This window comes from Micromys minutus, assembly GCF_963924665.1.
Source record: "Micromys minutus genome assembly, chromosome: 25".
In the NCBI taxonomy this organism is placed as follows: Eukaryota; Metazoa; Chordata; class Mammalia; order Rodentia; family Muridae; genus Micromys; species Micromys minutus.
Genome location: NC_137960.1, coordinates 7,805,784 through 7,821,973, shown reverse-complemented (window position 1 = coordinate 7,821,973; position 16,190 = coordinate 7,805,784). Strand labels below are relative to the sequence as shown.

The 16,190-nt window shown below is 43.4% G+C and overlaps 1 protein-coding gene across 3 annotated transcripts in view; it reads left to right on the top strand.

The window, feature by feature from the left end:
* The window catches only part of HSF2BP (heat shock transcription factor 2 binding protein), an 80,316-nt gene that overhangs the window by 40,374 nt on the left and 23,752 nt on the right, over positions 1–16,190 (top strand). For all 3 annotated transcript variants that reach the window (XM_080938174.1, XM_080938172.1, XM_080938173.1), the window contains one exon: positions 5,205–5,308. In XM_080938174.1, coding sequence (XP_080794300.1) covers positions 5,205–5,308 — 104 coding nt within the window. The remainder of the gene's footprint in view (positions 1–5,204; positions 5,309–16,190) is intronic.

The window sequence follows — 16,190 nt, the reverse complement described above, 5'->3', positions numbered from 1 at the left end:
AGGTTGTGAAAAATATATGCCTACAATAGTTTTTAGTTTTATAAGGTTTGCTAAGGAGATTTTTTTTCATTATATGTGTATGTACCTGTTTGTGTGTACTCATGTATGTGTAGGAAGCAGAAGTTGCTGTTGGCTATTTTCCTCAACTGCCCTTCATGGTTATATTTTTATATGAGGAGTTAGTATTGAGCTCAGGTTCTCATATTTGTATAGCAAGCACATAACTGACTGAGACATCCTGCTGATCTAGGTTTTACTTGTTTTGTTTTGCTTGGTGATTTATAATAGTACCCCTAGCTTCCTGGTCATGTTTTAGTTTCTCTTAGTTTATATGGATGTTAGTGGTGCACACATTTAATCGCAGCACTCAGGAAGCAGGGGCAGGCTGACCTCTTGTGAATTCAAAGTTAGCCTGGTCTGTTTCTAGTTCCAAGATACCGAGAACTACATAGTTAGATTCTGTCCTTTGCAAAACCAAGAAATAACAATTTTTTCCCTACCTAATCAAAATATCTGTTTTCTGTTCTGGGGTTAACTCTAATGCCTGAAAACTGTTTGGTTCTGGCTTTCCTACTGTTCTTATGTTGGCTGTGACTTGTTCAGTCTTGGTTTTTCATGCACTATTCAGTAGTCTGTGATACAAGCTAATATTTGTAAGGGCTGTATCTGTGCTTTTTGGAAGACCAGGTAGATCTTTAATATCTAGAAGACTGGGGAATTTCCCATTCTGGCTGACTGTATATTGTCATTGGTTTGTGAGCATTTAAGGCTTGCTGACAGTAGGAGTTCATGCCAGGCTTGAAAGTTTGTTCTTTTCTGCTTCTTAGCAGGATCTCTCACTCTGTCTATGTCTGTCTGGGGCTCTCTCTGTCTTTCCACATGAAGGCACTCTAATGGAAGCTCTCAGCTTCTGAAACCTGTCATGGTCTGTACTTGCTTCGCACTTTCTACTGGATCAAAGAGATGTCCCTTTAATTACTTGCAAGTTCACTGGCAAGTTTAAAATGAAGTCTTGTCATTAAAGAATTTGGGCAGAAAGAAATAGGGGTTGCAGCGTTCAAGTTCATATGGATGTAAATGTCCTGTGTCAAAATGTACATAAAGTTACAAAATAGGTCCCTTACCCAGGAAGGCCTTGGCATGCTAGGTAGTGCTCTGTTGCAGTAAATAAAAAAGTGGTAACCTTTTATCCCACTCTAGTGCCAGCACCGTTAGGGCCACATGGCACTGCAGGGTATCTTTATCTCTGCAGCTCCACACTGTCCCCAAGTACTCTCAGGCCCAGGCAGACTATGAGCAGTCCTCTCCTAGCTGTCTCCCTGCCAGCCAGGAATTTAGCTCATATTCTCCACAGCCCAGTAAAATCATGACTCAATAATCAATAATTTATCAATTTATATGTTAAATTCTCAATCCACACTATATCCACACAATAAGCTTACAATCATTTGACAAAGATGTAAACCACCCACCTAGATAAAACAAATTAACCCACAGAAAACCTTAGAAATAATAATGTCTACCTATCGCCAATTAAGACCACCAGGGTCTAGACCTCCTTTGTCTTCATTTTGATTCTCCCTCTGTACTGGCTGGTTTTGTGTGTCAACTTGACACAAGCTGGAGTTATTACAGAGAAAAAGGAGCCTCAGTTGAGGAAATGCCTCCATGAGATCCAGCTGTAAGGCATTTTCTCAACTAGTGATCAAGGGGGGAGGCCCAGCCCATTGTGAGTGGAGCCATCCCTGGCCCAGCCCATTATGGGTGGAGCCATCCCTGGCCCAGCCCATTGTGGGTGGTGCCATCCCTGGGCTGGTAGACCTGGGTTCTATAAGAAAGCAAGTGAGCAAGCCAGGGGAAGCAAGCCAGTAAGTGACATCCCTCCATGGCCTCTGCATCAGCTCCTGCTTCCTGACCTGCTTGAGTTCCAGTCCTCACTTCCTCTGGTGATGAACAGCAATGTGGAAGTGTAAGCTGAATAAACCCTTTCCTCCCCAGCTTGCTTCTTGGTCATGATGTTTGTGCAGGAATAGAAACCCTGACTAGGACACCCTCCTTCTCTCCCTTACCAAAACTTCGTCTGTGCCCTACTCTCTACTGTCCAATCCTATATTGCCTTTACCTAACTAGTCTCAGCCCACCTGCATATAGACATCAACCTACAGTACTCTACCACTGAATTACACTCCAGCTGTTATCTAGCTTTGTGTATGTTTGTATGGTATCTGTGTGGAATGTAAGCATGTACATGCCATAGTACACATGCCATGGGATAATCTCAGGTATCCAACCTCCCCTTCCATTTTTTGAGATGGGTCCCTGTTTACTACTGTGATTTCCTGGTTAGCTGGCTTACCTTCTGGGGATTCTTGTGCCTTCATTTCCCATCCTGCTGCAGGAGCACTGAGGTTATAGATATGCTCCACCACATTTACCTTTATGTAAGTTCTGGGGATTTGAACCAAGTTCCTGGTACTTGTATAAAAAGCACTTTTATCTAGGAAGCCATCTCAAACCTGTTGTCTGGCCTGTTTTATTGCTTAGCAATGTGAAGAATCTGGGAGTCTCCATATTATTTAGCACCCCCAGAAACTAAAGGGCCACAGTTTATAGCTTCTATGGACACTTGACTTGGCAGTTGTTCAGAACAGTGCGTGATATCCATTTTGCTAGGGCCATTGCCTTGTTGGTTGTTCAGAAGACGGGGTTGTGATATATTGGGATCTATGCCATCTGGCCTGGCCTGGCCTGGCCTGGTTGATGTCCCATGTCACATACTGTCTTAGTTACCTTTCTATTGTGTTAATAAAACACTATAACAAAGGCAACTTATAAAAGAAAGGGATTATTTGGGCCCATTGTTCCAGAGGGGTAAGGGTCCATCACTGCAGGGAACATGGAAACAGGCAAACAGGCAAGGTTATGGAGCCTCATCTGAGAGCTCACATCTTAATCCACAAACAGGAAGCAGAGAACACACCAGGTGTTCTTTGAAACCTTAAAGCCCACACCAGTAACATACTTTCTCCAGTAAGGCCATGATTCCTAATCTATCCCAAACAGTTTTATTCCATACTGGGGGCCATGTATTCAAACATGTGAGACTATGAGCTATTCTCATTCAAACAAGTACATTCCCCTCTCTGGCTCCCATAGGCCCATGGCCATATTATAATACAATAGGCATTTAGTCTAACTTCAAAAGTCCCTAAAAGTCTTAGTTGAACATTGTTTAAAAGTCCAAAGTTCAAAATCTCTACTGAGACTCAAGGCAGCCTCTTAACTGTAACCTTCTGTAAAATCAAAAAGCAAATTATATGCTCATAATAATTTACAGTGGCACAGAATATACATTACCATCCCAGAATGGAGGAATAGGGGCCTAGTTAGGAAATGCTGGACCAAAGGAAAACTGAAACCCGGCAGGGCATACTTCAAATCCTGTAGCGCTGTGTCAAATGTCAAAGAGCTTAGTTAGATGTTTCTTCCTGCCAGCTTTGCTGCCTATAACACACATCTTGTGCATGGGCTGGTTCCATTCTGTGTCTGCAGCTCTTCTTGGCAGATCCTCATGGCTCTGACATCTTCATATCTTGGGATCTCTGATGCAATCTAGACTTCACTTTTATAGTTTCACATGATAGCCTTTGAGGGCCTCCATGCAGGGAGTCTCCTGACACAGGCCTGACCTAAGCAGCAATCTGTAACCACAAAGGAAGATTTCATGATCCTTTACTGGTGTGTCCCTCATGACATCACATACATGACACTGCCAAGTTTGACTACCACCGTGGGGTGAACCTTGCTCCTCTAGAATCACCTTTGCAGTAGCTTTGATTTGTTATTGCTTTTTAGGAGGAGAAAATTCCTTAGGCCCTTTCCTTTCAGAAGTTAGAAGCTTATCTGAGTGGAGTTTTGCCCTAAGGACATCCCTCTCTTTATTCCAGTGTGATTCAGACTTCTTCATCTTCTCATCTCTTTCAACACAAGCTTTGGCTCCTACATTTTTCTCATTTTTCTTCAAACTATGCATTTTGTATTTTTCTTTGCCCTGCTTGGTTTTTTTTTTCATTGTAGATCTGCATAATTGATTACTAATAAGAAGACAGAGTCAGTAACAGGCTGCCTTGAAATCTCCTTTACTAAAGAAATTACCTTTTTAGTTGAGCTTCAGTCAGGTTCTTAGAATGAGAGCCACATTCTTGATCAAAGTAGCTAAGAATGGTCTCTAGCCTAGCTCCTGCTAGTGTTCCCCTCCAAAGCCTGGGCCTGACCTCCACGGTCTTTGTTGCACTCAGCATTGGCGTTCAGGTTCCTGCTAGGATGGCCCATTAAGCTCTGCTTACAATAGTCAACCATTTTTCTAGTCCAGAATTTCAAAGCCTTCCATATCCTCTGACCCACATGGTCAAGTCTGGCACGGCAGTCAGTCCACTCCAGTGTCACCCTCTGCCTTAGTTACTGTCTGTTGCTGTGATAAAACAGAATGACCAAGGCAGCTTATAAAAGGAGCTTGAGTTGTGGTCCCAGAGGGATGAGAGTCCATCACGATCAAGGTGGGGAACATGGCAGCAGGTAGGCAGCAGGTAGGCAGTGCATCCTCAGCTGAGAGCTACATCTCATCCCATAAACAGGAAGTAGATGGCACACTGGGAATGGCACAAGTCTTTTGAAACCACAAAGCCTACTCCCAGTGGGACACTTGCTCCAACAAAGCCATCCCTTTTAATTATTTCCAGATAGTTCTACCAACTGGGGACCAGATATTCAAACATGAACCTATGAACCATTCCCGTCCAGGTCACCATGTATTCTTTGGATAAAACCTGTGATTAGATTTTAGATGGTGTCATTGAACCTCAAGAACACAGTACACTTACTGAGGGCTGCCTGAATGCAAATGCTGGCTTGGCACTACAAGGGCTGAGACATTGGGTTGTGAGGTTTCCCATGAGACTCTGCCTGAGGTTCAATACACAGAGGGCGATGCCACAGTGCTACAGCTAAAGCTTCCCATTACAGCTTCCTGTAGATGAAAACCATTAATCATGTCTTCTTCCACTTTGTAAATGTTCTACCCAGATGTCATCATTGGACATATGAGATGTAAAAATGTCTAGGTCCTTTAGAGTAGGAGATAAATTCAAGGTGAAATACAATGTGGATAGCTCAGCATGTCAACACTGTATTCTTTTGCATTTCAGCCTAATGCTGATGTCCCTGTACAATGTGAGCATCAATTCAAAAGGCTTGAAATACATCAGTGAGAGTCCTGGATTTATCCCTTTGCTGTGGTGGCTTTTGAGTGGTAAGGAGTACTCTGATTTGTTCTGGTTTGGTCATATGCTCTGCCTCCATAGCTGGAGGAGCTATTGGTGTGTTAGAAAGCAGGAGTCATTGCCAGAATAACTTGGCAAGTTACAGTTTCTCTGTGTTGGGGTGGCTTCTAGGGATGGAAGAGGAATATTCTTTCAGAGTGGCAACATTCAGATCTGGGTTCTCTCAGACACTGGCTTATCAATGGCTGTCCCTGCTCCTCTCCCAAATCACTCCCCACTTTAGAAAGCCATTTGGTATGTCAGTACTTTATAGTGATTTTTCTTAAATATTGTTTTTAGTTCAGTTGTGATCTTTGACACAAAGATTATTTTATGAAACAGCACCAACATGCTCCTTGTCTGAAAGCAGAATAGTAGATAGTGGTAGACAGGGAAGGAGGAGCCCAGAAGTCTAGACAAAGTGAGACACAGACATTCGAAGTTCCATAGAGCTGTAAGTTCAGAGCTGTAAATAAATAAAACCTATCTTACTGCTTCCTTCTGGTTTCTCTTTACCTAAAGTATTGTTCCAATTTCACCATAATTGTAAAGCCTAAAAGTATACATATCATTCAAATATTCAAGTGACAAAAATGAATTTTTCATAACTCAAATTAATCTGCTTTTGAACTTTAGATACTCTTAATGTAAATATTTTCTTTTCTAATAGTTTTATTGAGATCCAATAACTGCATCTAAAGTGAGAAACTGATTATTTGCATATAAATATCTACCTATAAGACCATTACCATAGTCAAAGTCACAGGTATCACTGCACAAGACACTTTCCCCTCACTTCCACCTGCCTCTCACTTTCCAGAGAGCTGTTCACCTCTTTTCTACACTGTAGTTCAGTTTCTATGTTTTACAGTGATTGTATCTTACTAGTGCACTGCTTCCAGTTACACACTGCCCCATTATGCAGATGAACCTTTTTGGTTGTTTACAGCTTTGACATGGTTGCAAACACAGATGCTGGACGTCTCCTTGCATGAAGATGTGCTGGCATTTCTCTTGGGTATCTATCTGTCTCCTAGGCACAGAATGGCTGGGTCAGGTGGAAGATGCACATTCATGTTTTTTCACTGCCAACTGTTCTGCACGTCTCCAACAGAGAATACAGTATCAGCTGTTTGTCTTCATAGTTCTTGGTCTGCTTGTTCCATTTAGGTTTAGATATTCCAGTAGGGCTGCCTTGGTACCTCACTATATCATTATTACTAGTGGTGATTGGATGAAGAAATGGAATAAAAAAGCATATAACCACCCTTAGGTATGGTGGAGGAGAGGGTTTATTGTAGATATGAGGGAGAGCATAGTAGCTAGAGGCAGAGACATTGGAAGAGTCCAGAGTGAACAGGACCCTGAACCAGGCCATTGTGAGGAGAAGCAAGAGAGGAGAGTCAGGAGAGACCAAGAGGCCAACAGAAAGGAAAAAGGGTAAAAATAGGACCAATATAGCCAAAATGGCTGGATTATATAGTGAAGAGCAGCTTGGGGAAGGCAACTCAGCCCGGTCCTTGGGATGGAGAATATTAAAGTAGGGGATGCGTTATGCCAGCCAGATCCCTGTAACAGGAAGGGACTGAGGGATGCCGGGAAAACCTGGTGACCTGGGTCTGAGTTGATGTGTTGACTAAGGTATCTTAGCCATTTATCCTGGTTTGAGACCTAAGTGTTAGAAACCTTTGAATGTGCTTTGAATCAATCTTGATGGTGTCATCTTGAGTACATAAATCCTCCAGCTATCCTCTTTTCTCCAGGTTATTTTGGTTGTTTCCAAGTCCTCTGACATGGATTTGCCACTTAATAACTTGTTACTTAATACCAAAAAGAAACCTTTTTAGAAAGGATTGACTCAGTAGTTCATTTAGGGGAGAATCAAACGTTCGCGATAGTGAGGTCCAAGCCAAGGGCCCAGGTATGTGGGGGTGCTCTGTGTCTGTATGTCTAGGGACAGGGTGAATGGCTTCCTTGGCTTTTGGCTGCCTTTTGAGGCATATATAGAGTGAACACCCCCCCCTCCAGAACAGAAAGTGTTTTGAATGAAGGTATTTAACTCCACGGCACAGGTCAGGCACACTACTACCCATGTAAAGAGATGTGGCTTCTCTGAGTTTGGAGATCCCTGTGCTGAGATGCAGTTTATGTCATGTGCATAATCTGTGGCATTGGGTCTTGAACCAGCACAAATATGAATATTCTGGCTGTACTTACAAGGAAGAAGTTTTGTCTCAGGCAGGAGTATATCTTCTGTTAGCATCCTTTAAAATGTAGCGTGTAGCTTGACAACCTACTACTAGGGTGCATTCTAGGCCTTCCACACCTTGAGGGCTGGTTGAGTGGTGATAGTGGTGCTGGTGGTGGTGCTGGTGGTGGTGCTGGTGGTATTGTTGTTGTTGGTGGTGGTGGTGGTGGTACTGGTGCTAGTAGTGGTACTGGTGCTGGTACTGGTAGTAGTGGTGGTGGTGGTACTGGTGATGGTACTGGTAATGCACCTGGGGCTCCAGGCGTGCTCAGAAAGCTGCTTCCCCAGCACTGCCCTGAAGTGTAGAAAGCTGAGAACACATTTTATCATGAAGTGGGGGAAATAGGAGAGTGTTGGCTACCTGGAAAACTGATGCTGTGCTTGCTGCCTGTGTTCCTGCTTTCAGGACCTGACCTTCTGACCTCAGGCCAGGAAAGAATTTGAAGATTGGCTGCCTGTACTCTTCTGTCTGTAGGGAGATCCACTTTGTAAGATGTATTCAGTTTTGCTCAGAATCTCTAATATTTTTTTAAAGGTCTGAAGCCAGGATTTTGCTAACTCTCAGAAATCAGTTTCTGCTTCATCATATAACCCCTGTCATGGAGCTTGATGTTTTTAGAGAGAGAGCACAGCCTTAGACTCACTACATGGAGGTGGGAATCAAAGTTTACTTACTGATAAACTGATCTAATCTGTTGAATTCACTTCTCTGATCTGGACAGTGGGAATCCACCTCAGGGTCTTACATCTAATACAGTAACTGTTAGCTCTCCCTTTTACTTCTGATCTAAGGATCTTGTGCTTCAAGGGAAGCTCGCTTCCTTTTTCTTTGCTTGACCTAAGCCGTTGCTTCTGAGTTTTCAGACCCTGTGCTTCAGAGAACAGGACCAGTTGCTGCTGTGCCTATCTGGTAAGCCCATCTCATTCCTTCTAACCTTTGCTGGGTTTCATTTTCTTTCATTTGTTCATCTACATGGCTGCCTTTTTCCCAGGCTGGGTCCAGATTCTTCACATTCCTCTTAAGCCACAGAACTGGCACAGAGCTCTAGCACATAGCTGATGAGGACAATGTGTGTTGGGGTGGTGACCACATGTTATGCAACCGCTAATGCAGACTAGTGTTAGATCCCTCTGTGGCTGTGGTGCTGCATTCCCCGGATACACTGCTGATATGCGCATGTCATTCACGCCCCATCTTACATCTACTTGCTTCCTGAGTGATCTGAAGCATGGTGAGATCTACAGACCTATGTCTTCAGCTCAGATTTCCAGAGCTTTAGACTCGGAGCCAGCTCTGTTTGATGAATCCACAGGCACACCAAATAGACATTCGCATCCAATGTTTACACCAAACTTCCAGTCTTTTCCACACCAGCCCTTACCACATTCTACCCAGTCTCAGTGAGTCAAGTTTCCTTCTCAACGTATCAGCCTATTGATTTCTTTTTATCAGTCACACCAAGATCTACTCTGCTTGGGAGACTGATGACTGTGCTTTTGAAACATACCTAGGATTGGTGTAGCAGCTGCCACTTCCTCCCTGTTCTGAGCCACCAGCATCTCATGTGGCTAATACCTGCAGGTCTTGTGGTCCATCTTTCAGGCCTTGACTTGGGAGCCAGGAGTAGGAGGGAACAGATCACTGGCCAGCTTTTTTCCTTGAACCAAGAACTGAGAGAGAAAATTTTTGTTAAAAATGCTTCTTTGAACAATGAATTGTACTTAAATAATAAAGCTCAAGCAGGACAGAGATTAGCTGAGAACTGCTTGCTTTGCAGCCTAATTTTACTTCCAGCTTGTGTGTGCTGGGACTAGAGGTGTAAATGTCAGTATAACTGAACCTGTTTCTCACACTTGACCTTCAGATTTTGTGGCCCAGGGCTTAGAGGACACGAGATAAGCCCAAGTTTGAATCTTGGTAATGACCTAATAGAAAACTCCCAAAGGCACTTAGTGGAGATGTTCTCCTACCTCTGATCATTAGGAAAATGTGTTTCTGTGACCTGTGAGTGTAATGGAGGAAAGTCTCTTCAAGATTGAACAGCCAGGCTGATTTCTTGCTGAGTTGAAGGCTTACTTCCATCTGCCTGGCTGGATTCAGTGGTGTTAATTTGTACGTCGCTGTGACTGTGCCACTGTATCCACACAGTTGTTAGGTGTTCTCACACACTTGGGAAGATGTTTGGAGATGAGATTAGCTTTGCAGCTAGTAGACTGACCGGTGCAGTGAGCTCTGCCCAGTCAGTGGAGGCCTGATCAGGATGCAAAGGCTGTTTGAGCTGCGGTATGGTGCTCTCCTGCCTCCCTAGAAATGCTCGTGCTAGTCCTAAGTCTGACAGCTTCCGACCTGGAGCTGTGTGCTGTTTCTCCTGGGTCTCCATTTCCTGACTGATTTGGTACTCTGCAGTCTTTGTTGCTGTGTGCACCATTCTTTAGAGTTAATTTTGTTTACTCTCACTATTCTTTCACTAACCCAGCCACTCATCCATCCTCACATCTTTTTGGCTATATTTCTCTGGAGAATTATTGAGAAAACAAGTTTCCAGAATTTCTTACTTCAGTTAAGTCTTTAATGAATTCTTGAACTATCCTTTCAGGATTAAAATTTTTTTATTTTTTGAGATAATAATACAATTATGTAATTTCCTTCCTCTCTTTCTTTCATGTTACTCCCTCTCATTTGTCCCTTCTGCTCTCTTTCAAATTCAAGGCCTCTTTTTTAATAAATTAATTGTTGTTATACACATTTATATGTGCATATATATTCCTAAATACATAGTAAGTACAACCTGCTCAGTCCATACAAAGGTCCCTTGTTTTGGGGACTGACCATTTGGTTTTTGACCAGTTGGTCCACTCTTCCTGTAGGAGACTACTCCACTCTCATCGTTCCTCAGTGCTGGTAGGTCGTTCCTTCGTGGTGGTGAAGCCTCTTGGGCTTCCCCTGTCCACTTTGGCATGTCTACCATGTGTGTTGTTGTTCAGCTCATTTTTAAGCAATCTTGGTGAGACTTTATGGGTGTAGCTTCTGGCACTGCTATGAGACACACTCTCTAGTCCTCTGGCTCTTACAATCTCCAATATCCTCTTCTGACTTCTGCATACACTGCACACATGTGGTATACACACACACACACATGCGCACACGCACATGCACAAATATAAAAACAATTATTTTAAAAAGTAAATCACTTATTAATGCTTGAAGAAGGTGGATAAAAGGTAAAAGCCTTAAAAGAGATATGATGGACTGATAGTTGTCCCTTAGAACAATAGTGGGATTTCTTATTAGGAGAAAAACTAACTGCCAATTATGAGCTGTATGCTCTCTTTCTTGTGTTGGCTACCTTTCTGTTGTCCCAGAATGCCTGATGTCAATGACTTAAAGTGAAGGAGAGTTATCAAGTTCATAGTTTCAGAGTTTTTAGTTCTTCCTGACAGGGAGGGTTGGTAGAATAGCTCCCACAATGCAGACAGGAAGCAGGGAGAGGAAGGGACCAGGGTTTGGACATGTCTGTCAAAGACATGCTCACTGGGATCAGCTTGGTCCAGCTACACCCCAACTCTTAAAATTCTTGCTGTCCCTCCTCCTGCCCTACAAAAACCACCATTCTGGGAACACATAAGCCTGTGGAGATTCAGGTCATAACACCCACCAAATATCTTTCAAGAACATTTTAGACAAACAACCTTCAGCCTGTCTGCCATAGGCCATTAGGAGCAATGAGCAGTTCTAAGGGATGTGCTTTGGGATATGTATGGTCTTAGATGGAAGGTATGAGACACACGGGACAGGGGTCAGAGACAGTGTGGCAAGTGATATAGTACACAGTCTAAAGGAAAGTGTCAGAAATGACTCAGTGATGAGGGAGCTTTCAGCATTCCACAGGCAGTGACTGACAGATCAGTATTACCAAAACCAAGCAGGGATGTGAATAATTGGCCTGCTGAATACACAGAACACTGTGTCTAGATAGAGAATGTCTGTGTGTTTCCTGAGCACATGGTCATCCACCAGAATTGGTGAGTTTATTGACTGTACATCAGGGAAGTTCCACAGATGTTGGACAGCAGAGTCATATCTGGAGTGTCTTCTTAGTGTAAGTAGAATGAAGCTGGAAGTCAGTAAATGCCTCATGCAGACACAAAGTGAGAGGGGCAGTCATAATAGAATCCAGATGGTTTGGGATTAAATAAGAGTATTACATCAAAATGAATGAGCTAATTTAACACCGCCCCCCCCCCCGTGTGTGTGTACATGCATACAGTGACATGTCAGAGAAAAATCCTCAGGAATCAGTTTTTTCTTCCACGGGGGATGGAGCTTAGATTTTCAGGTCTATTCTGCAAGCACCTTTACCCTGACAGTTCAGTGAGCTGTATTAAAACTAGTACTTAGTAGAAGGCTTATGTGCATATATAAAAAAGAAGAAAGTACGAACTTATGGGGACGTGAGGAGGTGGTTCATTGGGCAAAGGTACTTGTCACCACACTGGAGGACCCACATGCTGACGATAGCCAACCTTGAGAGTTCTCTCATCTCCACACATGTGTTGTATTGTGTGCTCTTCCAATGAACAAATGAATACAGTAAGACTTTTGAAAAAGAACTTAAGAAACTGAAGCAAGTTGAAAGAAGCACAAAGAGAAAAGTAAAAGCAAAAGGGAACAGTCGGGCAGGCGGGCAGAATGCCACTGTAATGTGCATCTGTTGTGGGAAGAGGAGGGAATGGTTGAGCACCACAAGCAGAGGTGAAACTGGAGATGTGAGGGTGGAGAGGAACAGCCTGGTGGGAGTGGGCTGCCCTGCCTCCTGAGACTGCGGGGAAGTCCAGGCCTGTGCTGCCACTGAAACCACGTCATAGCTGGCCGCACTCCTTGCTGCTGCAGCACTGGGAAAGTGGACTCTGCAGCATGCCTGGGCAGCACAGTGGAGCTGGGCCTGGGGTCAGGGACACTGGTGAGCTGGCCTCAAGAGTGTGAGTTCAGGAGGCTGAGGTAGCATGGGTGAGGGAGAAATAACCTCTTCTTCCTCAACCCCTAGCCACCTTGTGGCTGTGAGCTGGCCTCAGGGTCATGAGAGCCAGAGAATTGTCCCTGTCCCTCACCTGCTGTAGCACTCAGGAGAGCAGGCACAACACCTCGCCTGGTCAGCAGTAGAGCTCTCCCTGGTGTTGTGGGACACAGGTAAACCCACCCTGAGGGCCTGACAGTTCGAGAGCTGGCCCTGCCCCTTGCCAACTGCAGCTTTGGGTGAGCTGCTTGGCAGTTTTGGAGAGCTTCCCCTGGTTGTGTAGGTAAGGGAGAGCTGGTACACTGATCAACTCAGCTTGTACCCAGGCCCAGATCCAAGGCTCTGACTTAACCCAACCCAGCATTTACTTCATTTATGAACTGCTCAGAGCTGCTCCTATGAATCCAGAGTCACAAGATCTCTGTGGCACAGGGCAACAACATCATTTCTGACAGGCATCCAGATGAGAATCCAGTATTGATGGTGCAGCAGAAGCCAGAGGCCTTGAAGCAGACAATGATTCATTACAATGAACATTTGCATGTAAAGCTGTGTGGACAGAGCACTGTGTGACACACTGTGACACACTACAGCTTCTATGTTGAGATTTTCTTATTTTAATTTTTAATTTTCTTTTGTGGGGGAGATTGCAAGGGTGGAGTGCAAATGAGAAGGTGTGGAGAGGTAAGTGGGATTGGGGTGCATGGTGTGAAATTCACAAAGAATAAGAAGATAAAACACAAGTAGGCCCAACACAGATCTGAGAGGAGTAGAAAGAATTAACACATTTAAACTTAATCAGTAGAGTATCCAGCCTAAAGAGTTGATCAAAATGAGACACAGAACATTATAATACATGTCCTCAAAGGAAAAAAAAAAAAAAAGGGAGTGGGGAACCCAGTCACAAAAGAACAGACATTATATGCAGTCTCTGATAATTGGATACTAGCCCCAGAAAGCTCTGAAGCTCACAGGCCATACAAAGCTCAAAACAAACAAACAAACAAACAGACAAACAAACAAAAAAAACCCAAACAAACAAAAAAAGCAAGAAACAAAAAGGGCCAAAAGTGAAAGCCTCAGTCCTTCTTAGAAAAATAAATAAATAAGTGTATAGCACCCTCTCAGAGTGTGGTGCACCTGGACCTTAAATCATTAATAAGTCAAGAGCTAAGACTATTGCTTTGTGGCAATTTTTGGTATTGAAAAATCATATGTTTAATCTATACACACCAAGAAAACTGACTGTTTCCATGTTACGTTCTGTTCTACATGTACTTTATGCTTATGGTAACTAGTAAGATTTCAATGCATACTATCAAACCTCTAAAAGAATTAAGTACTGACAAAAATATGTTCATATAGTTTTTTGCCAAAATGCTTTAAAAAATCTGTACATGTATTTCTCTTTTTAAAATAAAGTTGTAAGAAAAAAAAAAGATAACAGACACAGGGAACCCAGTGCCCAAAAATGTTAGCACAATAATGTCACAGTACTTTCCTAAAGAAGTAGGGGGAATGGATACATACAGAGGTGCCAGAAATACTGTATGTCCTTAGGGTGAAAGTTGAAAGCCATCTTAGTGGGAGGAAAAAAAAATTTTTTTAATTAAAAAATAAACAAGAAAGGGAGTGGGGTAGAAAAATTACTTGCTGGGCTGGAGAGTTGATTCAGAAGTTAGGAGCCCTGACTGCTCTTTCAGAGGACTCGCTTACAATTCCCAGCATTCATATGGTGGCTGATAACTATCAGTAAGTCCAGTTCCAGGGGATCTGATACCCAGTGATGATTAATACTATTAACTTGACAGGTTCTAGAATGGTCTAGAAGACAAAAACTGTGGGCATGACGCTGAGGGAGTTTTTAGACTGAGACTCAGAAGGAATTAGACTAAATGTACGCAGCATCCATCTTTCTTGTCTCCTAAGCTTGGAAATGCTGTGCCTGTTAGCCTCTTCTTCCCTGTAGTGAACTCTGTTCCCACAGACAGTGAGCCAGAGCAGTCCTGCCTCCCTCATGCCACTCATGACAGACAGTAGATCACAGTAAGAAAGTTAGTGAATTTGGAGCCAATAGCAGTCTTTCTTTTAAAGTGTGTGTGTATGATGTATGTGTGTGGTGGGGGCAGGGTAGGGTGAGTACCACAGTACATGTGGAAGTCAGAGGGCAATGGTAGGAATCAGTTCTCCTTTTGCCTTTCTCTGGGTTACAAGGATCAAACTCAGGTCTCCAGGCATGCCTGCTGAGCCATCCAGTTGCTTCTTCCCCTGTCTGTCTTAACAATCTCAGTATGAGACATTGCCTGGAGTCCTATTCACTGCCAGAAATGGTTTGTAGAGAAGGAGCTAAGTAGCAGCTTGGCCTTTGTGAGTTTCAAGGCTGCTAGCAACTAGACTACCACCTCCATCTGGAATATCTTTCTTGATCCTGAGGAAATCAGACCACCCATCATTCTCAGGGTTGCTCTGAAATGAAAGCATGTGGAATTAGAGGCAGATGAACTCAAAAAGTATGGCTGTCATCCTCAGCACACCCTACCACCCTCAGTCTTCCCTCACACAGTGCCTTCTCCCCACTCTGCCTTTCTGTGTTGCTACTTCTACTCAACTGTGTCCCCATGGCAGGGTTCCAGCATCATTATGGAGGTTACATCCAGACTACCGGGGCTCTATTTCTGTGTCTCTCTTACTCTCTAAGGCCTCTTCTAATGTACATTTTCTAGGCTCCATGATGAGGCAGCACCACTCATAGATTATTGCAGGAAGGCTTCTGCTCCTGTGGAACACTTCAGTACCCAGGAGCCACAGCTCCACCATGTACTCTACTATCAGCCAGGATCATGGAGGAGAGCACTCAAAGCATGTTTGGAGTGCAAGAAGCCTGTGGCCTGTGAGACTGTGGTTTTCTTAGGTCACCATTTGTATCTGGGCAGCCTTGGAGGGGCCCTGATGTGCAATCAAGCTGTGAATAATTTACTACACCTGACTAATCAGCATATATGAATGTGTTTAGCATAATTGCTATATTAGCATTCCATGGCAGATATTAGAAATAAGTATTTTTCTTAGCTTTAGTGGAATCAGGGCACCATTTATTTGTTTTTAGCTTTTTGGGCATATACTGTAATTTAAATTGGCATCTTTAATCTCCAAGTGGTTGGAGGTTTTCCAGCTAGCTTTCTCTTACTGATTTCTAATGTTGTGCCAGAGAACATTCTATGGATGATTCTAGTCCTTCTGAATTTGTCAAGACTTGTTTTATAGTTTAAAGCATGGCCCATTCTATAACTGTCCTGAGTATACTCAAATAGCGTATATACCCTCTGCTGCTGTTTGGTGGGAGTTTTGTAAATGTTAATGCTTCTTGTCAATTGATGATGGTTGTAGGGTTTTTGTATGTCCTGGCTGGTTTTCTCTCCACTTGCTCAGCTGATGATTGAGAGAGGAGTGTTGAAATCATTGGGCCATTATTTCTGTCTGCTCTGCCCTTTGCTTCTGATGTTCAGCAACAACTCCCTCCCTATTGTATCTCTTTGATAAGTTGACCCTGTTGCCATTTGTGAATGCCCTGATGGTAACTCTTGCTCTGAAGACTGCTTTGATGCTGGG